Source organism: Mycotypha africana (assembly GCF_025528875.1).
Source record: "Mycotypha africana strain NRRL 2978 chromosome Unknown BDF20scaffold_3, whole genome shotgun sequence".
NCBI classification, from domain to species: Eukaryota; Fungi; Mucoromycota; class Mucoromycetes; order Mucorales; family Mycotyphaceae; genus Mycotypha; species Mycotypha africana.
In genome coordinates this window covers 1692149-1718824 of record NW_026515727.1, presented here as the reverse complement: position 1 = coordinate 1718824, position 26676 = coordinate 1692149, and the positions used below count along the sequence as shown (strand labels likewise).

At 38.1% G+C, this 26676-nt stretch overlaps 7 protein-coding genes across 7 annotated transcripts; 6 read left to right on the top strand and 1 right to left on the bottom strand.

Moving 5' to 3' along the window:
• Positions 1 to 1450: 1450 nt before the first annotated feature.
• Positions 1451 to 2866, top strand: BDF20DRAFT_860475 (COX15/CtaA family). Its single transcript, XM_053080521.1, has one exon. The coding sequence runs from the start codon at positions 1535 to 1537 to the stop codon at positions 2444 to 2446; it is 912 nt and encodes a 303-aa protein (XP_052938344.1). The 5' UTR covers positions 1451 to 1534; the 3' UTR covers positions 2447 to 2866.
• A 1179-nt stretch (positions 2867 to 4045) lies between these two features.
• On the top strand, positions 4046 to 5880 carry BDF20DRAFT_860470 (uncharacterized protein). The gene is made up of 5 exons (XM_053080520.1): positions 4046 to 4198; positions 4269 to 4304; positions 4384 to 4483; positions 4560 to 4758; positions 4835 to 5880. The coding sequence occupies exons 1-5, from the start codon at positions 4168 to 4170 to the stop codon at positions 5432 to 5434; spliced, it is 966 nt and encodes a 321-aa protein (XP_052938343.1). The 5' UTR covers positions 4046 to 4167; the 3' UTR covers positions 5435 to 5880.
• On the top strand, positions 5766 to 7245 carry BDF20DRAFT_860457 (mitochondrial inner membrane translocase subunit Tim17/Tim22/Tim23/peroxisomal protein PMP24). Its single transcript, XM_053080519.1, has 5 exons — positions 5766 to 5819; positions 5917 to 6259; positions 6356 to 6455; positions 6572 to 6880; positions 6965 to 7245. Exons 2-5 carry the CDS (start codon positions 6222 to 6224, stop codon positions 6968 to 6970), a joined length of 453 nt encoding a protein of 150 aa, XP_052938342.1. The 5' UTR covers positions 5766 to 5819; positions 5917 to 6221; the 3' UTR covers positions 6971 to 7245.
• A 449-nt stretch (positions 7246 to 7694) lies between these two features.
• On the top strand, positions 7695 to 11471 carry BDF20DRAFT_394859 (uncharacterized protein). The gene is made up of 6 exons (XM_053075359.1): positions 7695 to 9601; positions 9697 to 10193; positions 10251 to 10395; positions 10467 to 10790; positions 10885 to 11093; positions 11161 to 11471. The coding sequence occupies exons 1-6, from the start codon at positions 7910 to 7912 to the stop codon at positions 11252 to 11254; spliced, it is 2961 nt and encodes a 986-aa protein (XP_052938341.1). The 5' UTR covers positions 7695 to 7909; the 3' UTR covers positions 11255 to 11471.
• A 1673-nt stretch (positions 11472 to 13144) lies between these two features.
• On the top strand, positions 13145 to 22183 carry BDF20DRAFT_911628 (uncharacterized protein; the record flags this gene model as incomplete). The annotated part of the gene is made up of 4 exons (XM_053083849.1): positions 13145 to 13900; positions 14205 to 21518; positions 21582 to 21666; positions 21732 to 22183. 4 exons carry the CDS (start codon positions 13145 to 13147, stop codon positions 22181 to 22183), a joined length of 8607 nt encoding a protein of 2868 aa, XP_052938340.1.
• Positions 22184 to 22355: 172 nt separating this feature from the next.
• BDF20DRAFT_394671 (kinase-like domain-containing protein) lies at positions 22356 to 24190 on the bottom strand. Its single transcript, XM_053075358.1, has 5 exons — positions 24125 to 24190; positions 23443 to 24045; positions 23151 to 23328; positions 22976 to 23045; positions 22356 to 22910 (listed from the first exon to the last, which is right to left on the bottom strand). Exons 2-5 carry the CDS (start codon positions 24024 to 24026, stop codon positions 22537 to 22539), a joined length of 1206 nt encoding a protein of 401 aa, XP_052938339.1. The 5' UTR covers positions 24027 to 24045; positions 24125 to 24190; the 3' UTR covers positions 22356 to 22536.
• A 1233-nt stretch (positions 24191 to 25423) lies between these two features.
• On the top strand, positions 25424 to 26506 carry BDF20DRAFT_834036 (HAD-like domain-containing protein; the record flags this gene model as incomplete). Its single annotated transcript, XM_053078703.1, has 4 exons — positions 25424 to 25521; positions 25601 to 26256; positions 26319 to 26369; positions 26436 to 26506. The coding sequence occupies 4 exons, from the start codon at positions 25424 to 25426 to the stop codon at positions 26504 to 26506; spliced, it is 876 nt and encodes a 291-aa protein (XP_052938338.1).
• Between the last annotated feature and the right edge of the window lie 170 nt (positions 26507 to 26676).

The following is a 26676-nucleotide window of genomic DNA, read 5'->3' as shown; positions in this document are numbered from 1 at the left end:
TGAATTTGAAAGTATTCTATTACCATTGAAATCAAGCCTGTGTACATTACTATGTCAGGGAATAATACTCAATAAGAACATTTATACATACAAGGTCCTTTTATACAGCTACCTCATACACAGTAGCGAAACTATCTATACAAATTATGGTAGTAGTAGCATCAGTAGCAATAAGCGTGCTGTATTGTTGGATCTTGTTAGCTTATGCGCTTTCATTTATCACGTGTATTAGAAGAGAAACGTAAGTGTAGGTTTGCAGGAGACAATAACCCCGCTGCATTATCAGCGGACGATAGGCTCAACGATGATTGGATTGCAAAGCTTACTTTATTGACTTGAGCACAATTTGACCTTGGTGGAATAACCTCTAAACCAAGAAATAAGAAAGAAGAATTTTTGAAACCATCTGCTTCCTTATTTTTCAGTTCAACCCTGTTTCACTTCAAGGCTTTAATAGTTACAATAAGTAACATTACACCCCTTATCAATCTCTTTCTTGTAATATATGGGTTTTCTAGGCTAATTGGATGATGTGTATTAACTATGTCCTGTATGTGATTGCTACACCTTTCCTCCTAGTGCGAGTTGTTCGCTTGTTATCATCACCGTATATATTTCCTTTTTGATGGGTCAAATTTCGCTAACAGTGCCGAATAGCGATAGTCTATTGAAATGAATATGCATCACTCAGCTCTATTTTTTTCTCATATCTGAAATATTCATTACTAGGCAAATGAGCTGTTGGGACGAGATAACTTGAAGGTCGGGAATTCATCATTGTCCAAAAGTATTCTGATAAAGTCCGAATTCAAAAAGATAATTTTTTTTTTTACACTGCTGCTAACTTTTCCCGCAGATAAAGTTCAGTTCCTGCCGATTAATACAATTTGGAGGTTTTTTACACCCCCTGTCAAACTTTCTTTGTCTTTTCTTACATTACATTTCATTGATGTTAATACGTCCCTTTACTAGACTAGGTAGCCTAAACCGTTCAATATTACAAGCACGAAATGCTGTTTGGAACTCGTCGTCTATCGTCAAATGCAATGGAATGACGACAAATTTAGCTCGTTTTTCTTCTGCAACCAAAAATGTTTACGCAAACACACTCACTCAACAATTAAAAAGGAAGACAACCAATATCTCGACCTATTTTACACCTAACAAACATATCTCTTATCGCTTCATGTCCACCAATGCAGCAATACCGGCTTCAAATGTAGGAAAGGTTACAGCTAGCACCATTGCTAAAAATGTTACCGTTACACACACAAAGCCAGTTGTTGCTTATTGGTTGTACTTTAATGCTGGTATGGTGTTTGCTATCGTCATCGTAGGCGGTTTAACGCGTCTTACAGAATCTGGACTTTCTATTGTTGAATGGAATGTTATATCTGGTATGAAACCTCCAAGGTCAGAACAGGAATGGATCGATGAATTCGAAAAATACAAGCAATTCCCCGAATATAAAATGTAAGTGGGACATTCTCAAGGAAGAGCTTATTCAGTTTTACTAATATTAGCAAACACCCTGATGGTTAGTTTGAATCGTAATATGGAATTGAATGATTTTAAGGGTATATTTTATTGGGAATGGAGCCATCGAATGATTGGACGTTTCATTGGTCTGACTTTAGCCCTACCTGCTCTCTACTTTGCTCAACGCGGATATATGACAAAAGCTGTGCAAAAGCGTTCCTTGTTCATTTTGAGTGTTATGGGCTTCCAAGGATTTATGGGCTGGTATATGGTCAAATCAGGGCTTAGTGAAGCATTAATGAAGGAGCCCGGCGCCGTTCCTCGTGTTAGTCAATACCGTTTAACTGCTCATTTTGCCACTGCTCTGATAATTTATGCCAGTTCCATCTTCACAGCTGCTGATATTCTTCGAGACAATAAAATATTGAATGGTACCTATCCCAAGAAGGTTGCTGAGATGCTCAACAGTCCTGCTATAAAACCTTTCCGTAAATACTCTCATTGGGTTCTTGGTCTCATTACGTTAACAGCCCTTTCTGGAGGCCTTGTTGCTGGTTTAGATGCTGGTTTGATTTATACTGAATACCCCAAAATGGGCGAAGGCTACATCCCTCCAAAGGATGAACTTTGGAGCGATCATTATAAGAAGGAAACTGATACCGGTAAGTGGCGTAACCTTCTAGAAAATCCCGTAACAGCTCAATTCGATCACCGTACCTTGGCAGAATTAACAGCTGTCGCCACCACTTGTCTATGGGCGTATTCTCGTCGTGTGCCTTTACCAAAGAATGCTAGAAATGCCATTAATGCTATGATGTTGGCTGCTGCTACCCAAGTGACTTTGGGTATTTGTACCCTCATTTACATGGTTCCAATCGAACTGGCCGCATCACATCAAGCAGGCGCTTTGGCTTTGCTAACCTCTAACTTTTGGTTAGTACATGCTTTACGTAAAGTTCCTTTATAAATGCCTACCAAAATTAATTTCTGTAAATTCTCATTCCTGTAATACTATGCAAGACCCTATTCCACTTTTCTTATCATTATAAACATTTATCTATTATTCAAAAAATTTTGACTGTCAAGTTGTCCAATCAGTACAAGAAATCCTCAAAACCGTTCTTATTCATTTTCAATCGGCTAAACTTGTGTTTCCCAGTGTATCTTCATAAACATTTAACAAAATGGTGACACTTACTTCTGATGGTGGGAAGGAAGGTGTGGCAGTAGGATGCAAAGTTTGTGCCAGCGTTTATTTGTTCAAAACCCATACGAAAAGGAGAAATACTTTGCCTCCTTTGCTATCTCTTTCTTTAAATATAAAGCGCTTTAAGCATACTGTATAGCGTACATAAATAGTCGTAGTCGTATCGATGCAACTTCCCTGAATGTTTTAGTCTTTACCTCTAAATATGCGTAAACATTACGCATGATTCACTTGTCAAATTGATCCTAACGTAAGATGCAAAGACATGCATATTCTGCCTTTGTAGTATGATCGCGAAATAGAGGCGTGTTCAAATTTTGCAAAAAAAGGTATTGTTGATAATTGATGTAATATCTTGCGTATATGAAAGCTCAGTATATTTAGGTTGGCTTCGGTGTTTGCAACTCAGTCCTTTGTTGAGGGAGAAATACTGTATTCAGGCTCTCTAAATACCCTCTGTATTTCACGCCTTCGACAGTATCCAAAGATGAGCTATGCACGAAAGGCGGTGATTTTTAGTATTTAATTTGCTTGAACCGATGGGCACAATGTTTGCAGACGTTGCTCTTATTTTAAGGTGTATTGTTGTCTAAGTTTTCAAAGAATCATGGTATGGACCACTGAAAGCCAATATGCTTAATGTAAGAATTTAGAAATGAATCCCTACGTTTAATCGCGAAGGGGATATTCTCATATTGTTGGTCATCTATTGATAATATGCAGAAAATCTTTCCAGGAACGTTTATAGTATACCATGATGAGTTATATGAGAAGTGTAAGTAACGTTCCTTCTCCATTATCGAGTGGTAGCATATCTAGTACAGAAATCTTTGGGACGATCTTCGAAGCGTTACTTTAAGCCTGACGTAATCATCGTCAGTCAGAAACGAGCCAAATTAAAGCGAACAAAAGCTGTAATTCACATATTTCTTAAGCCTAAGACATCAGGGAGCCGTTATAGTCAAAACAAAATTATTGATATTTCATTGAACAGTTGTGGTTTATACAATATGTACAGAGGACCCTAAAAAGCTCCATTTTGATGTCGGCCTTAATACTTGTCGAGATCATCATTGCAATTATAGTTGTTATAAAGGCTACAGGAAATAGCGATCATTAAACCAAGACATACCGGCCTCTATTTGCAGACTATTGGTTCATTGCTAGCACTTGGCACAATTTGAAACTGCTTGAAGGAACTTTATAGATCCACGCAGGGAAATTGTAAAACTTAAGATATATTACTAATTCTCTGCTATAATTTATCGCCGTAGAGAAATCTCATCAGGAACGGAATCAGCAGCAGACTTAATACAATTTAAAAGTTTGAGCAGATTTGGAAGCACCTTCTTTTCTTTTCTTTTCTTATAAGTTTGCTATATCCATTTTAGCCAGCGGTAGTCTATTTTTCAGATTTGCTTCCTATAACAACTTGACAGTATAGCTTCATATCATCCAGACATTTTGAACGAATATATGCTATGTCATTAGGAACACTTAAGATTGAACTCGGTAAAGTCTTATCCTGGAAACCATATCTTTATTCAATTATAAACTAAACAGAATCTCTTTATTCAAATAGTATGTTTGCAAGGGCTTGCTTTGAATGGATTTCCTAGTAAAAGAAGCAATAACAAATAAAAACACAGGATGAGCATTGGAATTTATCTTCTGAGAAATTTGGTTTGATGATTTAGGTACTAAGACGTATATTAGTTGCTCTCTTTCGCCGTCCGAAAAGTATAAGACACGTTCTGTAAGTGGCCCCGAGCCTCAATACCACGAGACATTGAGCTGGTAAGGTTGAGCAATATCTGAATGGCTTGCCAGTATAAACTCAACAAAGGAAGTTAATGTAAGATTTATTGTCTAGTCATGTAACTGACAAAAGTATGTCAACATTATACTTTGAAGTATATAACGAGGATATGAGTCGTCCAGGAATCATCGGCACTTCTGAATATAATCTAGATAAAGTATACCTGAGCGCACACAAACTCGAAGAGTGGATATCTGTAAGGACAACTGTAGGTGGACCGCTTGGTGATCTTCTTGTCAAATTTAAATTTTTGGTAAGATCGCGCGTTTAACCATCAAAAACAATCACTTTGATGAAGTTTGCTTATCGTTACTATTTCGAACTTGTAGCCTTCACAAAATGTAGAGGAAAAAATCACTGATGCTGCATCAATAACACAGCAGTGCATAAATACCGCACAACCATTAGTGTCAGACACATTCTCTGCATCTATTGGTGAAACCGCACCTATCACGCAGTTACCCACTATAACAACTTCCTCTGGTACAACCCCCGGAGTTGTTGCAAGTATAACTACTACTTCTGCTCATGGTGTTCTTCCAGCCTCAGTATTGATGCATACCGTTCCTCCGACTGTGCTTAATACACAAGCTACTATCGCCGATTCTCAGCATTACCCAATACCAACACCTCTGCATACACCAACGCCCACAGCACCAATACCTGTTGTTCCGGCTCCAGTAACACCTATAACGGTTGCTACACCTCAACCAGTCAGTATTCCTCCCTTATCAACACCACCTATCCCAGCCCCATCACCATTACCACCAAGCCTTAGCCTACCAACAGTACCTAAGCCAGTTATGCCTAGAAAAGACGAAAAGAAAAACAAATCTAATAAGAAAGGAGCGTCATCTGATTGGGTGGTAAGTTCTCGCTTTTCCTTTTTCGTCCACATTTACAAAACGGCCTTTTCCAAAAATTCATAACGGTTATTATTGTTTCATGGATCAGAAAGTTGGTAGTGCGGCCATTGCAGGAGCTGCCATAGAAGGGATCGGGCATTGGGTAACTAACAAGTTGACAAGCAATGAGGATAAAAAGAAAAAGAAGCAATATGAAACATTTGAAAAAGCAATGAATGAAAAACCTTATCGCTCAGCAAGTTTCCGAACGACAGAGGAAAATAGTAAGCAAATGATTCAAAAAGAAGAAGAAGACGAAGAGTTTTATGATGCGAAAGAATAGCATGGCTGCTAATCTGAACTTTTTCAGTTAATGCCCTGAAGTTTCGCTTTGGTAGCATTCACTGAGAAAGTTGGCTGGCGAGCATTGGTCATATAAGACAGACAAAAATCATTGGATTAAAGGCTTCCTGAGATACCATTCCAAACGTTGAGAAAATTAATAAATACTCATACCGCATCGCCATAGATTTGTTCTACTCAATGTATTTGATAAAGTTTTTGTACCTTAAAGGGGAAGCTTAGTAGCACACCAAGTTGATTTCCATTAGAAAGGTTTAGTCAGTTTTTGACATGTTCGATTTCCGCTTTTTGATCTCTTGAAGTCACAATAAATCCCGCCTTTCTTATTTTCGATGAACCCTGGATCCCAGAAAAGCTAAATTGTCATTCTACCTTTCCTCTTTTCTACTTGAATACAAGGCTCTTTCTTTTTCCTTATATATCAGGAAATTCTAGCGTCTATTTTTTTTTTGGCTGTAGAAAACTTCTGTACATAGTCCAACTTTACACATCTCAAATCTAACGAATAATGGTACGCTCTTCACAAGATCATTTCAGAGATCCTTGGTAAAGTTTTTTGGCATATAAGCAATGTGGAGCTGCCTTTCTTCTCCAAACCCATGAAAATAGTAGAGTTAACATACCAATTCATTTCTTTTATAGCCCTTGGGTTATCCTGAACGATTTGGGTGGTGCCTTTGTTATGGGTGCTGTTGGTGGTGGTATTTGGCATTCAGTGAAAGGAGCCAAGAATTCACCTAGAGTAAGTATTGAGAACTACAAACCGCGCTAATGAGAAAAAAAGGAGTGAGACATTGTGATTCACAGAAAGTTGAACTCAAATGACTAAAATGGCAGCAAACATTGGTTATATACTAGGGTGAACGTCTAACAGGTGCTGTCTCTGCTATGAAAGCTCGTGCACCAGTGTTAGGTGGTAATTTTGCAGTATGGGGTGGATTATTCTCAACGTTCGACTGTGGTCTGAAAGGTATTCGACAGAAAGAAGATCCTTGGAATTCAATCATCTCAGGTGGTTTAACAGGTGGTGTTTTAGCCGCCCGTGGTGGTGTTAAAGCTGCGGCTGTATCTGCTGTTGTTGGTGGTGCTCTTCTTGCACTTATTGAAGGTGTTGGTATTGGTATTTCTAGAATGACAGCTGATCAGAACAAACCTGTCATGCCTCAGGTAAAACATTTTTGCAAAGAGGCAAGTAGCCTATGTTTGAAGGTATTATACTAAAAGCAATCTATTTTTTTTTTTTTTTACTAGCTTTAAGCGCGACAACCGTATGAATAAGAGGATCTTTTTTTGACTTCGGTTCGATTTACATGTTTGCACACTCACACCCACGCTCTATATACACAAAAGCACGGATACACACCTTATACAGATCCACAGCAACCGCTCATATACTTTGTTTATTTTCTTTAGATCTCTCTATTCTCAAGGATTATTCACCAAAAATTTCATGTTACTCCTTGTGTATATATATTTATACTTTTTTATGTCACCCTTCTCTCTTGTATGATTTTTTACTCTTAATTTCTCTCCTTTTTTGGGTTTTTTCTTTTTTTTTTTTTTTTTTCTTATCCAATCCTCTTAAGATACCTTGATCGAAAAGTTACCATGCAACAAAGAGAATAAATGGTATAGGATTTGATAAAAAAGAAAGATTGTAACGACGAGCTCAAGTGTATGAAGCTATGAAAAGAGGAAGCTTTACGGCCTTTTGCTTTAATGAAGCGATACTAGTTTGTTCAGCACAATATATAACTTCTTCTGGATAGGGTAAATAGAGCAACTCAATAAAGACGTACAGAAGTCATCAAAAATTATTGAGATTTAACGCGGAATGATGCTCTTGTAATTCTAGCAAGGGAAAGGGCAGGAGAGACTTGTGGGTCGCTCAACAGTCACTCTGGTCTGTTAATTATCAATTTGAGCTTTCTATTTTAGCAGCTTGCTACCTACAATGCTTTTTTTTTTATTATTGTTATTTTTTTTTTTCGTTGAATTTTTGAAAGTGGGAGTGTGCGTGTCAATCAGCCATCAGCGTCAATTCTATTAACGTTCGTTAAACGTCGAATACACAGACACTCAATATAAAGCACATACTAGATACAACAATTGACAGCATCAGCCCGGAACAAGAATAACGCTTAAATTAAGCGATTTGACTTTGGAAGACATTACTATATAGATCTTTCTTTTAGAATGAAACTACCAAACTGGTTACCTTTGTCTTATGCTTTATCGAAACATTTGCTCCGGAATGAAGTGCATAAACGATATTTAAATTTGGCAGAAAGGAAATTCTTCGAGGAAGCACTTGTATCATACGCTACTTGGATTGCTTTCATCGAAAACAACAAGAAGGTGCCCGCAATAAGAGACATACCCGAGGAACAACAGCAACAGCAAACAACGAACACTACAGAATTGGATTTAGCTATTTTTCGAGTACGTTCTATGATCTATGAACAGCTAATACCCCATCTATTCAAGACAGATACGAAACATATTTGTTGCAGTAATCAAACAATATCTCTTGAACCATTATTAAAAGAAGCTCAAGGCCTTACAAAGCCTTCAGTTACAGATATTGATGATGCTTGGAAAAAATTTCTAGAGGTCAATGTGAAAATCAAGCAAGAGGATCAAGATTCAGATGCCGTTTCGAGGGTGGAAGATATCACAGAAGGACAAAAGAGAATGACCAAAGATGAGTATGACGGAAAGGAGGAGCAACAACAACCATCACAGCAAAATGATAGTACAACTGCGGCTAAACTCGAAGAAGCCAACACAATTACTGATGATGTACCGCTGATAGATGTTTTTCATACACTCGAGTTTGATAAAACAGCAATGATAGAACAACGTAAATTAGAAGAGTTTGAGGCACAACAGCAATTAAATGAAGCAGAAGAGGAGAAAGAAAATGCAGCAGCCAAATCGCTGTCCATGTTCAACGCTGATGGCAATTTCAACTTGAAATATCTTCTACAAGGCATTGTACAGAATAGACAGAAAACATCCTTATCAGATCGTGAATTGCAGAACTTATTATCAGATTTCAGACCTCATAGGTCAAAATGGGCAAATGATGACAGACCTGGACAAGAAGAATTATATGAAGCATGTGAAAAAGTATTGAATGATTTGAAGAACTTTACTGAACATTCCACTCCATTTCTGAATAAAGTGAGCAAACGTGAGGCGCCTGATTATTTCGATGTGATCAAGAAGCCAATGGACTTAGGAACAGTAACTAAAAAGCTGAAAAATTTCGTTTACAAATCAAAGAAAGAATTTGCAGATGATTTGTACTTAATTTACGATAACTGTTTGACCTACAATACGACGAATGGAAGCGAATACAGAAAACATGCTGCAGCAATGAAAAGAAAAACAGACAGACTACTACCAAGAGTACCAGATATCACTATTAAGGAAGTCAAATCTGAAGTTGAAGAAGAAGTAGATGATCTAACAGAGGACGAAGAACATGAAACAGGACGCGTTTCTAGGAAAGCGGCAGGCAAACATATGGCATCCAAAAGCATGAATAGAAAAGCCATACCTCAATCAAAACAGCCAGCACAACAGCAACAACAACATGACCGACAACCATCAAGAGAAAGATCAATGACTAGGGGCTCTAGTGCAGCACCGTCGACTACAGATGCAGATTGGGATATGAATGATGCGGCAACCCCAGAAAAAGGAACTCCCTTAGCTCAATACGGTGGTAAGAAACCGGCCAAATCCACTGAGAATAACGAAGACCAGAATGATTTAGACCAGGAAGAAAAGAAACTCAACACTGATATTGATGCTGATTTGGGAGAATTCCAAGATCAAGTTTGGAGGGATAAGACAAAGAAAACAAGAGCAAAAATTACTGTAAAATATAGCTTGTATTTTTAATACCTGAGAATGATTACAAAATGATTGCTTGCTGAATGCACCGACTTTTTTCTTTTTTTTTTCCTGAATAGACGGATGTGGAAAAGCAATATCAGTTCCCTTTTGGTGAAAGGGAGATATTAATCAGATCAGCTTTAGATATGGAAAGATTTTCTATGATTCAGCATTTACACAATAAGCCAGAAGCTGTAATGAAGTTGATCCGTTGTGAGTTTGAGCGTTTTTCAAAGTGGACTGATCGACGCGCAACAAATACGACACTCTATGATAGCTTTGATCTGGACTCCAGTGATGATGAAAATTTAGACGCTTTTTTTTCTCGAAAAATAGCAAAACCGAACAAAACAATCGATGATTCAGCAAAGAATGACTTATTTTTATTCGATTATGAAATAGCATGTGGTTTACCAGAGATTGAGGGTGTGCCCGAAGACGTGATTGAACCCACCGTCTCCAATACGCAGATTGGAGGAGCTACACCGTTGACAATGCCTTCCTTGGTTTCAAAGCCTATGCTTAGAAAGTCATCTGTTGATTTGAGTCCAGAAGCTGTCTTAGCAGCACAAGGGTATGTCAATTATTGAAAAAGATATATAATTACTTGCTAAAAGCTTTTTTTCTACAGATACTCTAATGTGCCACTCGAGGTGTATCAGGAAGTTCACTTTCCAACACACGGCTTAACTCCCCTGATTGACAAAAATATTGAAACTCTACAGCAAATCCGAACTATATATACTAAATGCAGCGCCATAAAAAATGACACGCCAGTAAGATAGGAGCTGTTATGTATATCTTTCTTCTTTTATTCTATTCTCATTGCAATTTTTTTTCTTACCAGATATCCAATCTAACCGCTTCTATCGACTTGGAAGAACCGATTAATTCAGAAAACGAACTTGAATCTCACATTTCTACTTCTCTACCAATCACAACAACAGCGAATTTCAGAACTTCAAAGATACCACCTTTGACCTTAAATGCAGAATCATGCCACCAGATGATGCAAAAAGTGCTCACGAAGCTTTTAACTCATGCTGGATTTGAGGGAGCGAAAGCAGGTGCACTTAATGTATTAACAGACATAATGATAGATTATATGACCAATATCGGCAAAACTTTACGTACTTATTGCGATAATTATGGAAACAAGATGGATAGTGATGTATGTATCCTAGTTTACTCCTTTATTTATGGTATTAGTGAATACAAGCAAACGAGATATAATGTTACTGATTCCAAAATTATCAAATACATAGGAAATACTAGCTCACACATTGTATGAAAATGGTATTTTGGATGTTTCCGATTTAGAATCGTATGTGCACGATGACATTGAAAGGAATGTGCAGAGATTGGATGACCTACACCGTCGTTTACAAACATCCTATCAAGAGCTTTTGTCGGGACCGACAGAAAGAATTATTGACGAAGAGGAAATGTTAAATGATGATGAGACATTTATAACGTAATCTATAATTTCTGTTTCTTCAAAAAATGGTTAGAATCTTCATCTGATTATAAATTGCATATAGTGGTATATTCGGTGAAGATATAGGCGAGGATTACTTTGGTTTCAAGAACCTCGGACTGACCCAAGAATATAACATGAGCTCCCTCACGGTATAATTTTTTTTTTTCTGGATCTTTTCTGCTTAAAGTCGAATATCTTACCATAACTTAATACCTTTTCAGATACCCAACAGACTTTGGTTCGGTAAGAATAAAGATAAAGTACCAGTCAAGAGCGATGCAAAGAAGGAACCTCAATATAAATACTCCCCACCACCAAGTTTTCTCCCTGTGACATCCGAGAAGTCTATCATTGGGCTATTACGACCTTATTTTGCAAAAAAGCTGTCTTCCAGTGAACATCCATTAGTTGAAGATGAATATATCCCTAGCAAAAACAAGAACAAGCCTCGATTCCCTCCTACTAGTAAAACCACGGTCGGAAGAAAGAGGTTGGCCAAGGAAGCTGCTGTGGCTGCTTCCAAGATAGCCGGTGACGGAAGTGTTGGCGGTGGCGGTGGTGCTGGCGGCACAGGAGAAGGTAAAAAATACAAACGAAAGAGACCTGCTGAAGAAATTGTCGCTGAGAAGGCTGAGAAAGCTGAAAAGAAGAGACTCAGAATGGAAGAAAAAGCGCAAAGAATGGCAGAAAAGGAGCAAAAACGTAAATTAAGGGAAGAATTAAGAGAGCAAGAAAAACAAGCCAGGTTAGAAGCTAAGGAAAGAAAGAAAATGATGACGAAAAAGGCCAAACAACAAGCAAAGGCTGCCACCGCTGCCGCTGCTGCGACTGCAGGAGCATCAGCGTCGTCCTCAATATCTCTAGGTCAACAACAGCAACAAGCACATTTAGCACGCAGATCTGCTCCTTCTGAGTCACCTTTGACAACATTAGAAGAGGAAGGAGATGAATAAATTATGATGTCTATACCTTCAATACATGTAATCTACAAATAGCAGCTTATTATCGGAATCAAATATGCGGTGTGGTTACAAATTTTGTTAACTGCCGACATAAACATAAAAGGTCAAACATATATCTGTATTTCCCATTCATTTAGACTTAAGAGGATTCAGTTTGGAGTTTTGTCGTTCGTTCAATAATAGCTTAAAAATGATATACCATTTTTCTACAAAAAACGACAATTAAACAGTCTTACAAAGCTTGTTAATACCCACAGCACAGGATGTGCAAACCAAAAAGGAGCAAAACAAAGGGGCTGACGAATTTCTATCATCATCCTTGCACTATTTTCTAAATCTTTCTTTTTCATCTATTTTACTTTGATGAACTACTTCTTTATACGAATCCTTTCTCAATTATGGCACAGATAGCTTTTTCTTTGCCAACCCAACACCAGTTGTAGAACCCGCTACATCGAATTTAAACCTGATTAGGCATGTCCTGACTGTAAAGAACAACCTCTTAACCTGATAGAGAAATTTTCCCTGGTAACCTTATTTGTGTATCCTGTGCGCTTGTACTGAGCGACTGACTTGTTGATACCCGTATAGAATGGAGAATCTTCCATTAATATAGCCGAAGAACATATGCTTCCTCAACCAAACAATACAAATACAATTAGGAACAGTAAAGATAGCAAATGAATGGCTATTGCTGTTGCAGCAATAATCATTTACTCTGTTACCTATCTGTTCATTGTTCTACATCAAGAAAAGAAATTGTTACTGCGTCAGGCATCACAGATGCAACGATTAAAACGACGTACAAGATACCGTACGCGAAATAAGAGCAGATTACCAATTACTTGAGCTCGATAGAGCACTGTAAGACCTACGAGAATCACCCTTTCCCCCCCCCCTTGAGCATTAATCTCATACAGCTGACAAAATGTTGACTTTCTATGACTACATATATTCAGTTTCATATATCAGTCATGTAATTACAGAGGCTATCTGATTTAGTGAAACAGCATTTGAAGGGAAAAATAAAATTCCTTTTTTATTTTTATTTTCTGTTATAAGGACTCTTTCGCATTTTCTAGTATGGCAAAGGATGATAAAAGGATTATTGAGGAAGAACCACCAATAGCAACCATCGAAGGTTGGGAGGATGGTCAACCTTTCAAACGTGAGATTCACAAATTGGATCGCTGGGCACTTCAGTCTGCAGACACTTTAACCATACACATTGGAAAACATGACATCGTTCTTGTCCAAGATCCCCATTCCAACTATCTTGGTGGTTATATCTGGCTCACTTCGATCGTCTTTTGCTCTTATTTAGAGAGACTGAGCGTTAAAAGAAGCCGACACGGTAGGATCAGTCTAGACCATAATAAGCGGTGGGTTGAACTAGGTTCTGGAGTGGGTCTGATTGGTATTATGTTGCACAAGTTAGGCATTGAAGAAGTTGTCATCACTGACATAGAGGAACTCATACCGACTATGGAAAAAAATGTGGAAGCTAATAGTATTCATCTAAAGTCCTTGAGTGGAAGACGAAAGAACGAATTCGACGAGAACTATATTGTAGTAGATCCCTTATTTTGGAATAACAAAGAAGATATGGATATTATCAAATCTGGCGGAGATATTGACTACATCGTAGCATGTGATTGTATTTATTCTGAAGCAAGTGCAGTCGATTTGGTGAAAACTATGGAATATTTGTCAAACGAAAAGACGACCATTATATGCATTAGTGAAGTTAGAAATCAAGCAGCACAAGATAAATTTATGTTGGAAGCAAAAGCCAGATTTCAGGTTGAATTATTACCAGCCATCCAATGGCAAAAGAAGGTAAATCACCAAGTTCAGTTTGATGAGACACTAAATCTATACAGGTTGCGCAAGCCCAGGACCCGTTCAAAGTCAGTCAAGAATATAAGCAATAGAAATAGAGATAAGGAAATGTGATAAACCATTAAGTCATTTTTTGTGCCCATTCTTTGCCTTTATGTTTCTTTTCTTTCCTTCATTCTTCAATTTTAATTTCGTTCGGGTTAAATCCTCTCCCTTTACACTTTTCCAAAGAGATTGAACATAGATAGTCCATTAATAGATCATAATAAAAGGTATACACAGACCAAAATTTCGCTTACAGTACTTTACCGGAAGTTTAAATGATTTGTTTACCAGCATTTATATGAAGTGGATACCATTATCCAAACTAGCACATGGCATTGCTATTTATCCATTTTCACCCGCAGAAGTACAGCAGGCAACTTCGAAGAGAAAATCAACGGTATCGTTAAATAGCAATCACTTGTTACAGGCTGACAATGCCTCTATCCATACGACCACATCGAATGATTCCTCCGCATTTTATGATCAGCCCTCAACAAACCCCGAAGACTATCACAGTTTGATATCCTTGGAGGTTGGAGACGAGGTATTTGTCATAGAACAACAAGGACACTGGTACAGAGGCTATGTTCTATCGACAATGGAGGAGGGACGTAAACCAAACAAGGCGCCATTGGGTTGCTTTCCGCGATCGCATGTGCAGATCAAAGAATATGTCGACATGGATCCGAATGAATTGAACTTTTCAGCTTTCTATAAACGGCAAGAAACTATAGAAACTGTTGCCGATTATAAGTCGGGTAGGATATATCAAAGAATGTCGAGCGAATTTTCGGCGAACAGCGCTTTACCAAGGTCTTATTCGGAGCCATACATTCCATCAAAAGCATCACCTTCGCTACACCAAACTATTGAAAACGGTAGTAGCAGGCGTCCTGGTAGCTTTAATGAATATACTTTTGACTCAGAGCCGAATTTGAAAGACTTATCTGACGAAAAATCATCCAGACAACATATACCTCCTCCACCGCTACCTATGTCACATTTTGAGCAATCAACTATTACTGGCAATTCTGAACCGTTAATTGATGAGATTGCTGCTTGTATTAACGAATGGAACAGCCTACTTTATACTTACATCAAAGAGCGTAGATATGATACCTTCAATAAAGTCAAAGATCATGTTAACTATTTATTTCAGGCTCGAAGACAGCTGCTGGATCAGGCATTATCACGGGAAGAATTGACTAAATTGCGAAAAGAGATCATCCATAAAATAATGATAAGCAATCTTGAACAGAATCAAGACATGATTATCCGTCATCCGGAGAAAGGCTATCTTCTTGAACCATCTAATGCTTCGCTCAGCACTATTTACAAAATGCATTGGCAATATTCAACCAGACCTTTGAACTCATTTGAGAGTAGCACTGTTGATGAATTAGAAGAGATGCTAAACAACAACAACTCATCCGATATGGATAATAATAAGACTGTTATACGCGCAACAGAAAACGGATCAGATGATGCAACAGATGGGAGAACACAAAACAACAATTACGAAGCTCCCCTTACGAAAAGAGCACAGTTTTATCACCTATTTTTTGAATTGAAAGCTTTTGTTGCTCATATTTGTCAGCCTGGTGAGTTTACTGAATTGTACTTCTCACTGTACTCAATTGTCGAACGAAGATTTATCACAGAGGCATTCGTTGTTATCCTCAACTACAACGGTATGCCTAAAGACGAAGACCAAATTGGAAAATTGCAAACTATTTTTTCAGAAATTCCACTGGCAGACTTCAATAATGATAATTTATATATGGTCTGCAAAATTATTCGGCTTGGTACTTTAAAATACACAGTACACACAAAGGATCCATTTGGGTCTTTTGTAGGGAATAATACTTCACAGTTTTTTCATTCAAATAAGCATTCAAACTCACCATTTCAGTATCACCGTCCATCAATTCCTGCGAATAACCTATGTAAAAGACCGTTTGGCTGCGCTGTGTTGAAATTAAATCATAAGCAGTTGACGAGAAACACTGAAGATAAAAAAAAAGCAACAACTATAGACATAGATATACCTATTTATATATCTACAAATGAAGCAAATTTTGTAGACTTGCATGAAAATATCATTTTTAATCATACAAAGGAATATACAACGCATGTGCGAGCGGAAAAGCTACGTGCTTCGTTGCGCACTTTTTATGGCTCTCTAGATACAATCTGGAAAGCAAATACCGCTCTATTCCAAGGTATCTCTCGCACACTGAGACTAGGATTTGCAGACGTAGCGTTTCCAAACGATAATCGGAATGATCTTTATGTCACACTTGAGTTGGGTGATCTGGCACAATTGGGAAAATCAAGGAATATTCAAATCAGCATGTATGTGCGTGATAATTTCTCCGGTGAGGTTGTCGAAGATGCGATTTTGTTAGGTTCAGGCACTCATCCTATAAGTTATTGGGAGAGTATGGTTATTTATCACGAGCAGAAACCGAGATGGAATGAGCTTATAAAAGTCAATATCAGAGACTTGCAGCAATGGAAAAGGTCACATCTGTTTATTACAGTAAAGCACCGAAGTAGTCATCGTTCAAGTAGTGAAAGTGGGCTTAACATACCCGGTTTCAAGAAATTCAGCAGCCAGTATAGCCTCAATTACCATTCTAACAGCCAAAAGAACGATATAGGTTCATTTGCATTGGGGAATGACAAGTTTCTCGCTATGGGGTTCGTGCCCTTATTTCTGCCACCATTACAACGTGATTTTATTGTTGACGGATCACACACTCTATTTCTATATAAGTATGATAAGCAGTACGCACACCCTCGGTTCTATCTTAATAGTACAGCATGGTGTGCAAAATCTACCGCAGCTTCCAACACCATACAAAGTTCAAGGGAAGGAGAGGAAACAACACCATATAATATAGCAAAGAATACCTTGCGCACTAATTCTTCACTAGGTAGACAAAGGCATCGTCGTTCTTCTTCACACCATAGTCTCAGGAGCCTATCCAGTTCTTTTACCTCTGCAGCTACTGCATTTAATACTACGGCAAGTGCTTCTACAAGTTCAACTGATCTAACAGGAACTTCTTCTGGTCAGCAAACGCACACCTCTACTACCAGTAGTAAGCTAGTTTTGCTCCGTGACAGTATCCAATTATCTACCTTTTTATGCTCTAATAAATTTACGCAAAAAAGTATTTTGGTGAAGGTGCTTAACTGGAAAACCGTAATAGAAAGTGGCGAAGACGGATTTGCAAATTTATTAGCGGCTTTGGATCAATTTACGTTCATTGGTGAAACAGAGATAGTCAAATTCTTGGGGCAAAGTTTAGATGCACTTTTGGATATATTGGGCTATGAAGTCCGCAATAATAACAGGGATAACGATGAACTTGTATTAAAAGAAATACATGAGCAAGCATTTGCATCTATTGTATGGCTATTAGGAATTGTACAAGATCGTCGCTTCAGCAATTTCAAACCTGTATTGAATGTCTATATCAAGCAACGTTTTCAGCCTACGAACAACTGGCAAAAACAGTATACTTATGTACATCTGATAAAAAGCTTAGTTCATTTGTTAGAAACTCCAGAAGAGCCATCGAAAGCCAAACTCCTTAGAAGTAGTATGAAAGTATGGGAATATCTTTTTCGATTCATAGTTAGATCGAGGCAGTGCCATCAAAAGGACGAAGAAGTCGACGAGCGTTCTGAAAATGACTCTAAATTCTTCTCAGATATAGAACAGTTGTTAGATCGAATAAGGTTTATCATGGATACTACCCATCCCAACGTCATGATTGGAACGCAGACAATAACACTGCAGCACTTTTCAGAGATTGTGAACGAGCTATACAGAATTTTTCCTATACAGCGATTGGTTCATATAACGGTTGCATTTGTTGACCATTGCAGCTCCCTTACTGGGCGGTTAGTGGGCTTCAAGTTAATCCTGATTCGCAACATTGTCAAAGGACCTCTTTTCAATAATCCTTCTTGTACACCTGAATTGCCGAAACATGTGCTGCGCTGGGTCAACCTTTGGATCAACTCATACATGTTGACAGCAAAGGACGTCATTTTTGCACGCAAGAGCGATCCAGCGATTGATCGAATGAATTCTCAACAAATCCGGCTTCCACGAAACCAGTGGATTGAAAATCTGCGACTATCACTCACAATAATAAGTGAACTGCTGGAAAAAATACGGAAAAACTTGGGTATAATGCCTCCATCGGGGCTGATGCTGTCTGGTATTCCCTCTCCTTCTTCCAGCAGCACTTATTCGCGACCAACCTCTTTTACTGCCACCTTATCCGATCAAACGATTCCGCCATTGGACTCTCCTTCTGGAGAATATTGGTCGATAATTCAAGAGTGCCTTCAAATAATTCCTCAATTAATGAATGCATACAAGGACCTTCAAAAGCTAACAATACAAGCTATACACATTTCTGGTTCCTCGGCTGATTCTAACAAAAAAGAGGCTGCTACAAACGTAGATATGGCAACGCCAGTCAGTTCAAGGCGGCAATCCCGACAATCATTAAGCCCTTTACGAGAACGATCAAGTTCACTCAACAGCAGTAATCTTGTCAGTGGTGATGTCAAAGGTTCTATACTAAGTGCCACAGACTCCTTACATTCTGTTCCAAGCGGAAACTTACTTCAAAGGACATCTTCGCTTCATAAAACTGCTACTTTACACCAAATGGGGAATGTCCTAAATGATACAATTATGGAGTCAGATAGCAGTGATTCTAATAATTCGACATTCACCATCATTCTCAAGGCACTGTCAACGTCACCTTCTATACCTTTTCCTTCAAATTATCCATTTCAATCTGCAGCGAAAACTATCAATCAGAAACATGGACTAACTAAATTTCATGATATTATGATTACTACGGGATTATTGGATTTATCAGTTGTGTTTTTGGACTTGTTCCATATGACGCCACACTACCAATGGGTTGCCTATGTTAAGCAAATGAAAGAACAGGAAGGTGCAAGTGCCACTATTGAATTCTTAAAAAAAGTTATTTACACATGCATGGGCATTCTGTTCGGTGATAATGTGAGAACTCTAGAAAGAATGAGTCTTTCAAGCGAGGATTTCGTTCATATCGAAGAGGACGTATCAAGAGAAACGAGAGGACTACCAGAGAAATGGCTCAACTTGAGTATAATTGCGCATCGTGTTATTTTGTGCGATATTTTGGAGCCTATCAGCACATTATTTGAATTGCCAGACTTTACACCTAGTGAAGCCGTATATGTCACTGTACAAGATCAAGATGCTGAGATGTATAAAAATACATCAGGATCAACGACAGCTCATAACTATAATTTTACTCTTCCAAACGAAGATCCTGCGCCAAGTGATGAGCTGCCGAGCACTAATGCTAATATATCCATGAAAACAACTGTAAGTTCGGAGCAAAAATCACTCTTACTCTTGTGGCGTATGTATTGTATGGCACTATTACGAATCATTGGTTGCCCGAGTATGGAGGTTCCAAAATTTATGCCACAAAGACAGCGAGCAGTTTGGAAGATTATCGGCAATATGCGTAGTGAAGTTGGATGCAAGGCATTTCTGTTTATATGGCATCTAGCGGGCAAGAATGGTAGGCCATGCATTTTTGATAGATATCCTACGAAGCGGTTCACTAGCTGTAGCGTCAACTCTTCCAGCACTCAACAATTAACGGATGTTGGTGGAAGTGATTATTTCTACTCACCAGTGTCCGCTTTCGAGCAGCGGCATTTCTCTTACAATGATCCACAACGAAACAGCATACATTCAGTTGACAAAGAAATCAGGGGGGATAATAACAATACCGACAATTTATTCAGTCCGTACAGCAATTTTACAAGAAGTAATGTCAGAAACAGTATGCGCATATGGCCAACGGACAATTTATTACTTTCGTCAGTTAGTGAAGAACGGCAGCCCTTCGAGGAAAGTAGTTCAGGAATCTCCTTACTTCAGGCTAATTTGGCATACTTCATTATAAGTCCTTTGCTTGGAATAAGTCTGACTCTCCATGATAGTGTCCGCGCATCAGGTCTTTCAGTGATAGCTGATATAATCGCTTTAGAACTTTACAATTTTGGTGAGCTGTCTTATGCCCAGCATGTGTTGATTAGTACTCTAGATCGACTGATTATGTCTGAACAAAAGGGTGATGAATCCCTCTGTATACGTATACGTATCGAGTTATTTTCTGCTTTGGAATGTCGTTTACTGACGGATGACAGACGCGACCTTATTACTGTTGGAAAAATTGCGGTAGAATCTCTTTGCACATTTTTGAGCTTGCTATTTCAAATTAGAAGCTTACCTCAAGAAGAAGAGTTTATGGATGATCGGATAACTGCAACTCTGAAAATTCTAAAATTCATACAGGTTATAGAGCGAGAAGAAATTTACATCAAGTATATTCATCAATTGGTACAATTACATTTAGATAATCGCAACTTCGTTGAAGCAGCCTTAACGTTAAAGTATCATGCCGACTTGCTACAATGGGAGCCTCAGAAAAAACTTGCAGCAATTCCTGACCTCAAATTACCTCTACAATCCTCATTTGAACGAAAGGAAAGCTTATACATGAAGATGCTGAATTACTGTGACAGGGGAAATGATTGGGAACTATGCATCAAACTATGCAAAGAGTTATCCTATGAATATGAGAACACAATTTACAACTATACAAAGCTAGCAGATATACTACAACGTCAAGCTGAATTTGTTAAAAACATTGCCAGAAAAGAAAGATGCTTTGTTGAATATTACCGTGTGGGATTCTATGGAAAAGGGTTTCCACGAAGTACTCGTAATTGTCAGTATATTTATCGTGGTCTGGAATGGGAAAAAATCTCATCATTTATTGAAAGATTGCAGGATAGACATCCAAATGCCCAATTACTCCCTGCTAAAATTGCTAATACAGAGTACGTCAGTGAAGAGCAGCTGAAAGAACTAAATAGCTCACTTGATGGACAGTTCCTACAAATTACCCCTGTAATGCCCATTCCAAGCTCAGAACGCAATTCAATGTTAACAAATCCTCTAGTTCCTGATACTGTCAAAGCTTACTATGCCTCTAATGATGTTTCAAGATTTTCATTTTCACGTCCTGTCTCGAGGAATGCGGATAATGATACGGGAAGTGAACCTGTAACCGAATTTTTAAAATTATGGACAGAGAAGATCGAGTTTGAATGTGAGGATACTTTTCCAACCATAGTTCGCAGGTCACGAGTGATTAAAACGAACAGTACTTTGATATCCCCGATTGAAAATGCTGTTGTTGCTATGGAAGCGAAGAATAAGGAATTGATATCGCTAGAGAGAAAATACTCAGCATTCATCCCCCAATCGCAAAATCAAACCCTGAACACTGTACCTCCCATGAATGTCAACCCATTTTCTATGTCGGTAAATGGCGCAGTAGATGCTCCAGTTAACGGTGGTGTGTTTTTGTATAAGAAAGCTTTTCTCACCAAAGAGTTCCGCGAATCCAATCCTGATTTGGAACATTGGATATATCGGCTTAGGTCCGCTATTAACGATCAGGTAAGTACTAAAAGACTGAAAAAGGTTCCTTATCAAAACACTTATGTAGTTTATCTGTACTAGGTTATTATTCTCCAGAAATGCCTTGATACACATAGCAAAATTGTTAGTAATGAAATGAAGCCTTTTCATAATACTATGGTTGAATGTAAAGTATTAAAATAGAAAAAATAGCGTACCCTTATAACCTGCAACTTATACCTTTACATTTAGTGTTTAAGAAAAACTTTGCTGATGAACTGAAAGTTATAAAGGCTGATGCCGCTAAAGAATTAAAGGAGAGGTCTTCTGTTACGTTAATTCCAACCCGCTTTCGTCAATCAACTGCCGCCAGTAGTACATCTGATAATCGAAGCATGTCAGATATACAATCGTTTGAAGAATATAAAGTCCCCTCACTTGGTCTTAGCCGTCAAGATACATCTACACAGTATACAATACCAGCTCTACCTATTTTGTCGCCAATAAGCCGTGCTTTTTCCATTCAGGCCCTTACCCTTGACTCTCCCAATGATGTACACCGTAATGACACGCAGTCTTTCGATAAAGCAAACGCTTCAAGAGCAGATAACTTTTCCAGATCATTGAAACTATCTTTGAACAAAAAATCACGTAAAAAAGCAAAAAGCATTGAGAACAATAATGACTACCACCATATAGACTAAAAAAATCCTTGAATCCTACAAAAATTTAATTGAGTAGGATGAAAAAAAAAAGGATACTCATTTATATAATACCCTCTTGTTCGTACACAGTTTATTACTCTAATTTATATTAATATTTGAATCGATAATATCACTTTTTGGATTTATTTTATCATAATGAAGCAATATTCAATTTGATGCAATTTTTTAAGAAACGAAGTTATAAGTAATGTTTATGATTAAGCGGCTTTGGATGTAGAAATTTACAATATGGGCGAAATGTACTTTAACTAAAATAACGTACAGTTTTTTTCAGGTATTTGTTTAATGAATATCACTTGTTAGAATGTCAGAAGTTTTCACTTGCAGACGGGTCAGCGCAACCTTCGCTTCTGATGATCATTTTCCCAATCCTTCCAGGGGCGATCACCTCTCCAGCGAGCCTTGTCAGCATTCTCTTCTGGTAAAATAGGCTCCACATCATATAACCAAGGATGAGTCAAAAGATCACCAGCGCGTGCACGATTCTCATAGGTCAACATGGGACTCAGAAAGCTGGCAATCTCTTCGGCTTCAGAACGACGGTAGCCATATTTATCATGTAGTACATCTTCCAGGGACCAATATCTCAATCGGTGAATATGGCGAAGTTCACCTCTATGATTGAAGAAATCAGACGAATTCTTACCAGATAATGCGAAACTCTTATTTATAGGACCCACTAATTCAATTATTTGGGCAAGATGATCTATTCGAGGCTTAATGTGTTAGAAAGTGATTTTATCGATGCTCCCTTTGATATTTGAAAATTACCGTCATCTCTATTAAATCTAGAACCCTTCTGAGGATCAAACAAATATTGACCAGTTAACAATTCGAAAATCTGCAAAAGAAAAAAAAGAAAAAAAAGAAAGTAAAAAAAAAGCATGAGCATTAAGCATAACAGTCCAAAAAGGCCAAATAGAGTATTTTAGATCAATCATTTTACCATGCACGCTAAACTCCAAATATCTGCGCCTGCATCCCATCTTGCACCTATGATAACTTCTGGAGAACGATACTGTCTTGTTTGAATATCTTCTGTAAAATGATGATCCATCCAACAAGCGTTGCCCAAATCGGCTATTTTGATCTTGATATTTTCCAAGTTGCCATCGTTATGTGAGCTAGATTTGGCGTATGAATCCGATCTGTGCAAAAAGTCATTCACAAAGAATGATATACACGAATTTTGAAGTTAAGAAGAAGCTTAACTTTTCCAAGTTGACAAAAACTCATACCTAGATCTGGAACGTTTCCCAGAACCGTTTCGTCTACCTCTCTCATCATCAGGGGTAGGATCCGAGGTATCTTTAGACAGAGGTTGCGAAGCAACCATTTTCACACGGCCTGATCTTCGTGCACGACTCCTACCACGACTGCGGCTTTCTGATGAAGTTGCAATTGTGTCGTTTGTTCCAACATTGTCTTCCGAGTATGGCGTATCAATTTTTTTCAACAATTCTTCCGCATTTTCAAGGTACATAAGAACATTTTCCGGTTTCAAGTCTGTATGAATGATACCACATTGCCGATGTAGGTAGTCAAGTCCCAATAACATTTGCTTGGCAATTTGCTTTACCAAATGCATAGGTATGCCTCGGCTTTTATAACGCTTGATTAAAGATAGTAGATTCTCTCCCAATACCTCGAATGTCATACAAACATGAGAGCCATTTGGTCCTTTTACTGTGAAATGGTCTACAACTGCTGTAACATACTGCGCACCTATAGCGGTTGGATCGGCTTCTGTCACACGCTCTAATAATTTAATTTCATCCATGGCCGTCTCAGTATAGTGTTTTGCAGATTTCACAACTTTCATTGCAAAATGATTCCCTGTTCTATGAACAATAAGGAATTAGGCCATATTACACGAGTAAGTGCGAATGACGAAGCCAACGAGTAGTCAATAATACTTACTTTGTATCTCTGATAAGCCAAACAGTGGAAAAGTGTCCCCAACCTAGCTTGCGAACAACAACATATTGTCCATCTTTATATTTGTCCCCAACTTGAACTGGGTGATAACCTCCTTTACAATAGTCCTTTCTATCTTCTTCTTCCTCTTCTTCTAGCTCTTCTTCCGAATATGAGCCAGTTGAATAGGAACGGTGTCTTGAAGCATCCGTATCGTAACTGTATCTGCTCGATTTATATGGGATACGTGCATTTTTATACCTCCCTTTGTGCTTGCTATATTATCAGAAGTAAACATAGAATTAGACAAGAGATTGACGCACATGGTACGCTCACTCAAATTCAATGCTTACAGCTCTCTTGAATTATTCCGATGATAGCTGGCCTTTGAACTGTAGTAATAACTATGATGGCCAGGTCGCTTTCTTGAAGAGCCTGTAATGGAACTTGTCAATACTATGTAGGGAGTCTAAAATACTGCATAACAGAAGTACCTTCTCTGACTGATGACATTCTGGTGGATCTAATTTTTACCTTGAAAGGTAAAGCTATTAAAAGATAATTTGATCTTTGTCAGCGTTTTAAGTCACGCAGTTGTGGTGCGTTTTTTATGGTTTAACCCCTTCGAATTCTTTTTCAAGAGCGAAGTTTAACTTATATGAGCTATTAAAGATATGGTTTTCTTTTCGGAATAAGTAGTGATGGGCTTCCTTGAAGCTCTTAGACAAATATATTTGGAAATCTACATTAGTTGAGTCAACTGCGATTTTCAATTCTAAACGTTTGGTTAAGTTCGATTACAGGGCGCTCCCTTTAGTGTAGCAAGTTTAATTCTAGTAAGGAGAAATGGTACATGCTCCTAATGGGAAAAGTCCTTCACCACGAGCTTGTTCTCATACCATTACAGCTCAAGAAGATTGCTGTAGCGATAAAATGCAAAAATAACATACAGTTCAAACATACTCATTTTGCCAGAATTTATAACCACGCATATTTTGCAGCCACTTTAGTTCGGGCGAAGGCAAAGATGAACTTGATTTAAATAGTCATACAATTTCTATGCTGCTGTTGCATCAAGCGTTCTCGGATAGTCCTATGGCTCTACCTTTTCTGCTATTAAGGCATGAGTGCCTGTTTGGACGATCTCTAGATAATTCTGTCTTTAAAATGAGAAACAACAATAGGCGAATGTGTTAAATTGTTCAAAACAATTTTTTTTTTTTTCTCAAATCATAAAATCTCTCTATTCGAGGTCTCCATTTTCCCCCTCTTGCTCCTTTCTAACTACATTTTTATTTAATTATGGCACCAACAGCTCTTGTTACACCTCCAAACTACGCTAATATCAAGGTGATAGCTTCTGATATGGATGGTACTCTTGTCTCTGGTTATTACGATAGGTAAAATAGAATTTGATAAGCGAATAAGTTTTTGACAGCTTGATTGTAACACCAAATCTGTACAATATCTGGCTTTCAGTGATCGTTTGACAGACCGTACCATTGCAGTTCTACGAGCTGCTGAGAAAAAAGGCATTCGTATCATTATGGCTTCAGGTCGTCCCATCCGGTCTTTCATTCCTATTATCAAGCAGGCCCAATTAGAAAATCCTATGATTGTAGGTTGCAATGGTGGCATGGTTATGGACAGTAAAACAATGCAAATTGTTCGAAAATACTCCATCGAAACGGAAGCCGTACGAGCTCTGATCAAAGAAGTGAAAAATCATTTTGGAGATGATATCTTGATCGGTGGTGAAAGTGGAGCTAGTTTCCGCTGTGAAGAAGCTTATGCTCAAAAGCGTTGGGATTGGATTGGCGATATTTATGAACGTGTTGATGACCTTCATTATTTAGCAGATGAGGAACACACAATTGAAAAACTTATGCTGCTACATCGTGAATGGACTGCTGACGTTCTCTATGAATATCTTTTAAAAAATGTCTTAACAGACCCCAAGTGGAAGACAATGATTAACCCCACTTTCTCCAGTCCTTTCTTCGTTGAGGTTTCTGCAGTAGGCATTTGCAAAGCTACTGCCGTTAAAGATATATGTGAGAAGCTCAATGTAAAATCAGAAGAAGTCATTGCATTCGGTGATATGCCCAATGATATCGAGATGTTACAATTTGCTGGTAAGCTAAGTCTCGCTGTTTCAGTTTGAGTGCCTTCTAAACACTTTTTCAACTATTTAAAGGTACTGCTGTGGCTATGGGTAATGCTCATCAATCCGTCAAGGAAATTGCTGGTAAGTAGGAGAAACGAAACGATGATAACGAAATTTTGTAAGCTAAATTCCACGTCGTCAATTTAGATTTTGTCACTCTCAGCAATAATGAAGAAGGTGTCGCTGTCGTTTTAGAGGAGGTTGTTAAACAAATTTAACTGAAAACCGACTCAAATGTCAGATGCTTGTCGATATTTTGTCGGATGTTATAGAATATATTTGTTACACTTAGACCTATCTTAATACATCATTAAACTATTTTTTTTTCCTGCTTTGTAAACACATAAATGTCAATGTACGCATACTTTGAATAAGACGATATCATTAA

Excerpts from the sequence above, each read along its gene's own strand:
- BDF20DRAFT_860475 (XM_053080521.1), top strand. The coding sequence starts at position 1,535 with ATGGTTAGTTTGAATCGTAATATGGAATTGAATGATTTTAAGGGTATA.
- BDF20DRAFT_860470 (XM_053080520.1), top strand. The coding sequence starts at position 4,168 with ATGTCATTAGGAACACTTAAGATTGAACTCG. Across the intron at positions 4,199-4,268 it reads AACACTTAAGATTGAACTCG|TATGTTTGCAAGGGCTTGCT; the intron begins GTAAAGTCTTAT and ends TTATTCAAATAG. Across the intron at positions 4,305-4,383 it reads TGCTTTGAATGGATTTCCTA|GTACTAAGACGTATATTAGT; the intron begins GTAAAAGAAGCA and ends TTGATGATTTAG.
- BDF20DRAFT_860457 (XM_053080519.1), top strand. The coding sequence starts at position 6,222 with ATGGTACGCTCTTCACAAGATCATTTCAGAGATCCTTG. Across the intron at positions 6,260-6,355 it reads GATCATTTCAGAGATCCTTG|CCCTTGGGTTATCCTGAACG; the intron begins GTAAAGTTTTTT and ends TTTCTTTTATAG. Across the intron at positions 6,456-6,571 it reads GAGCCAAGAATTCACCTAGA|GGTGAACGTCTAACAGGTGC; the intron begins GTAAGTATTGAG and ends GTTATATACTAG.
- BDF20DRAFT_394859 (XM_053075359.1), top strand. The coding sequence starts at position 7,910 with ATGAAACTACCAAACTGGTTACCTTTGTCTTATGCTTTATCGAAACAT. Across the intron at positions 9,602-9,696 it reads AAACAAGAGCAAAAATTACT|ACGGATGTGGAAAAGCAATA; the intron begins GTAAAATATAGC and ends TTTCCTGAATAG. Across the intron at positions 11,094-11,160 it reads GATGATGAGACATTTATAAC|TGGTATATTCGGTGAAGATA; the intron begins GTAATCTATAAT and ends AATTGCATATAG.
- BDF20DRAFT_394671 (XM_053075358.1), bottom strand. The coding sequence starts at position 24,026 with ATGAAAGTTGTGAAATCTGCAAAACACTATACTGAGACGGCCATGGAT. Across the intron at positions 23,329-23,442 it reads GGGAAACGTTCCAGATCTAG|CTCACATAACGATGGCAACT; the intron begins GTATGAGTTTTT and ends CGCCAAATCTAG. Across the intron at positions 22,911-22,975 it reads TAGATTTAATAGAGATGACG|ATCATCTTGCCCAAATAATT; the intron begins GTAATTTTCAAA and ends AGCCTCGAATAG.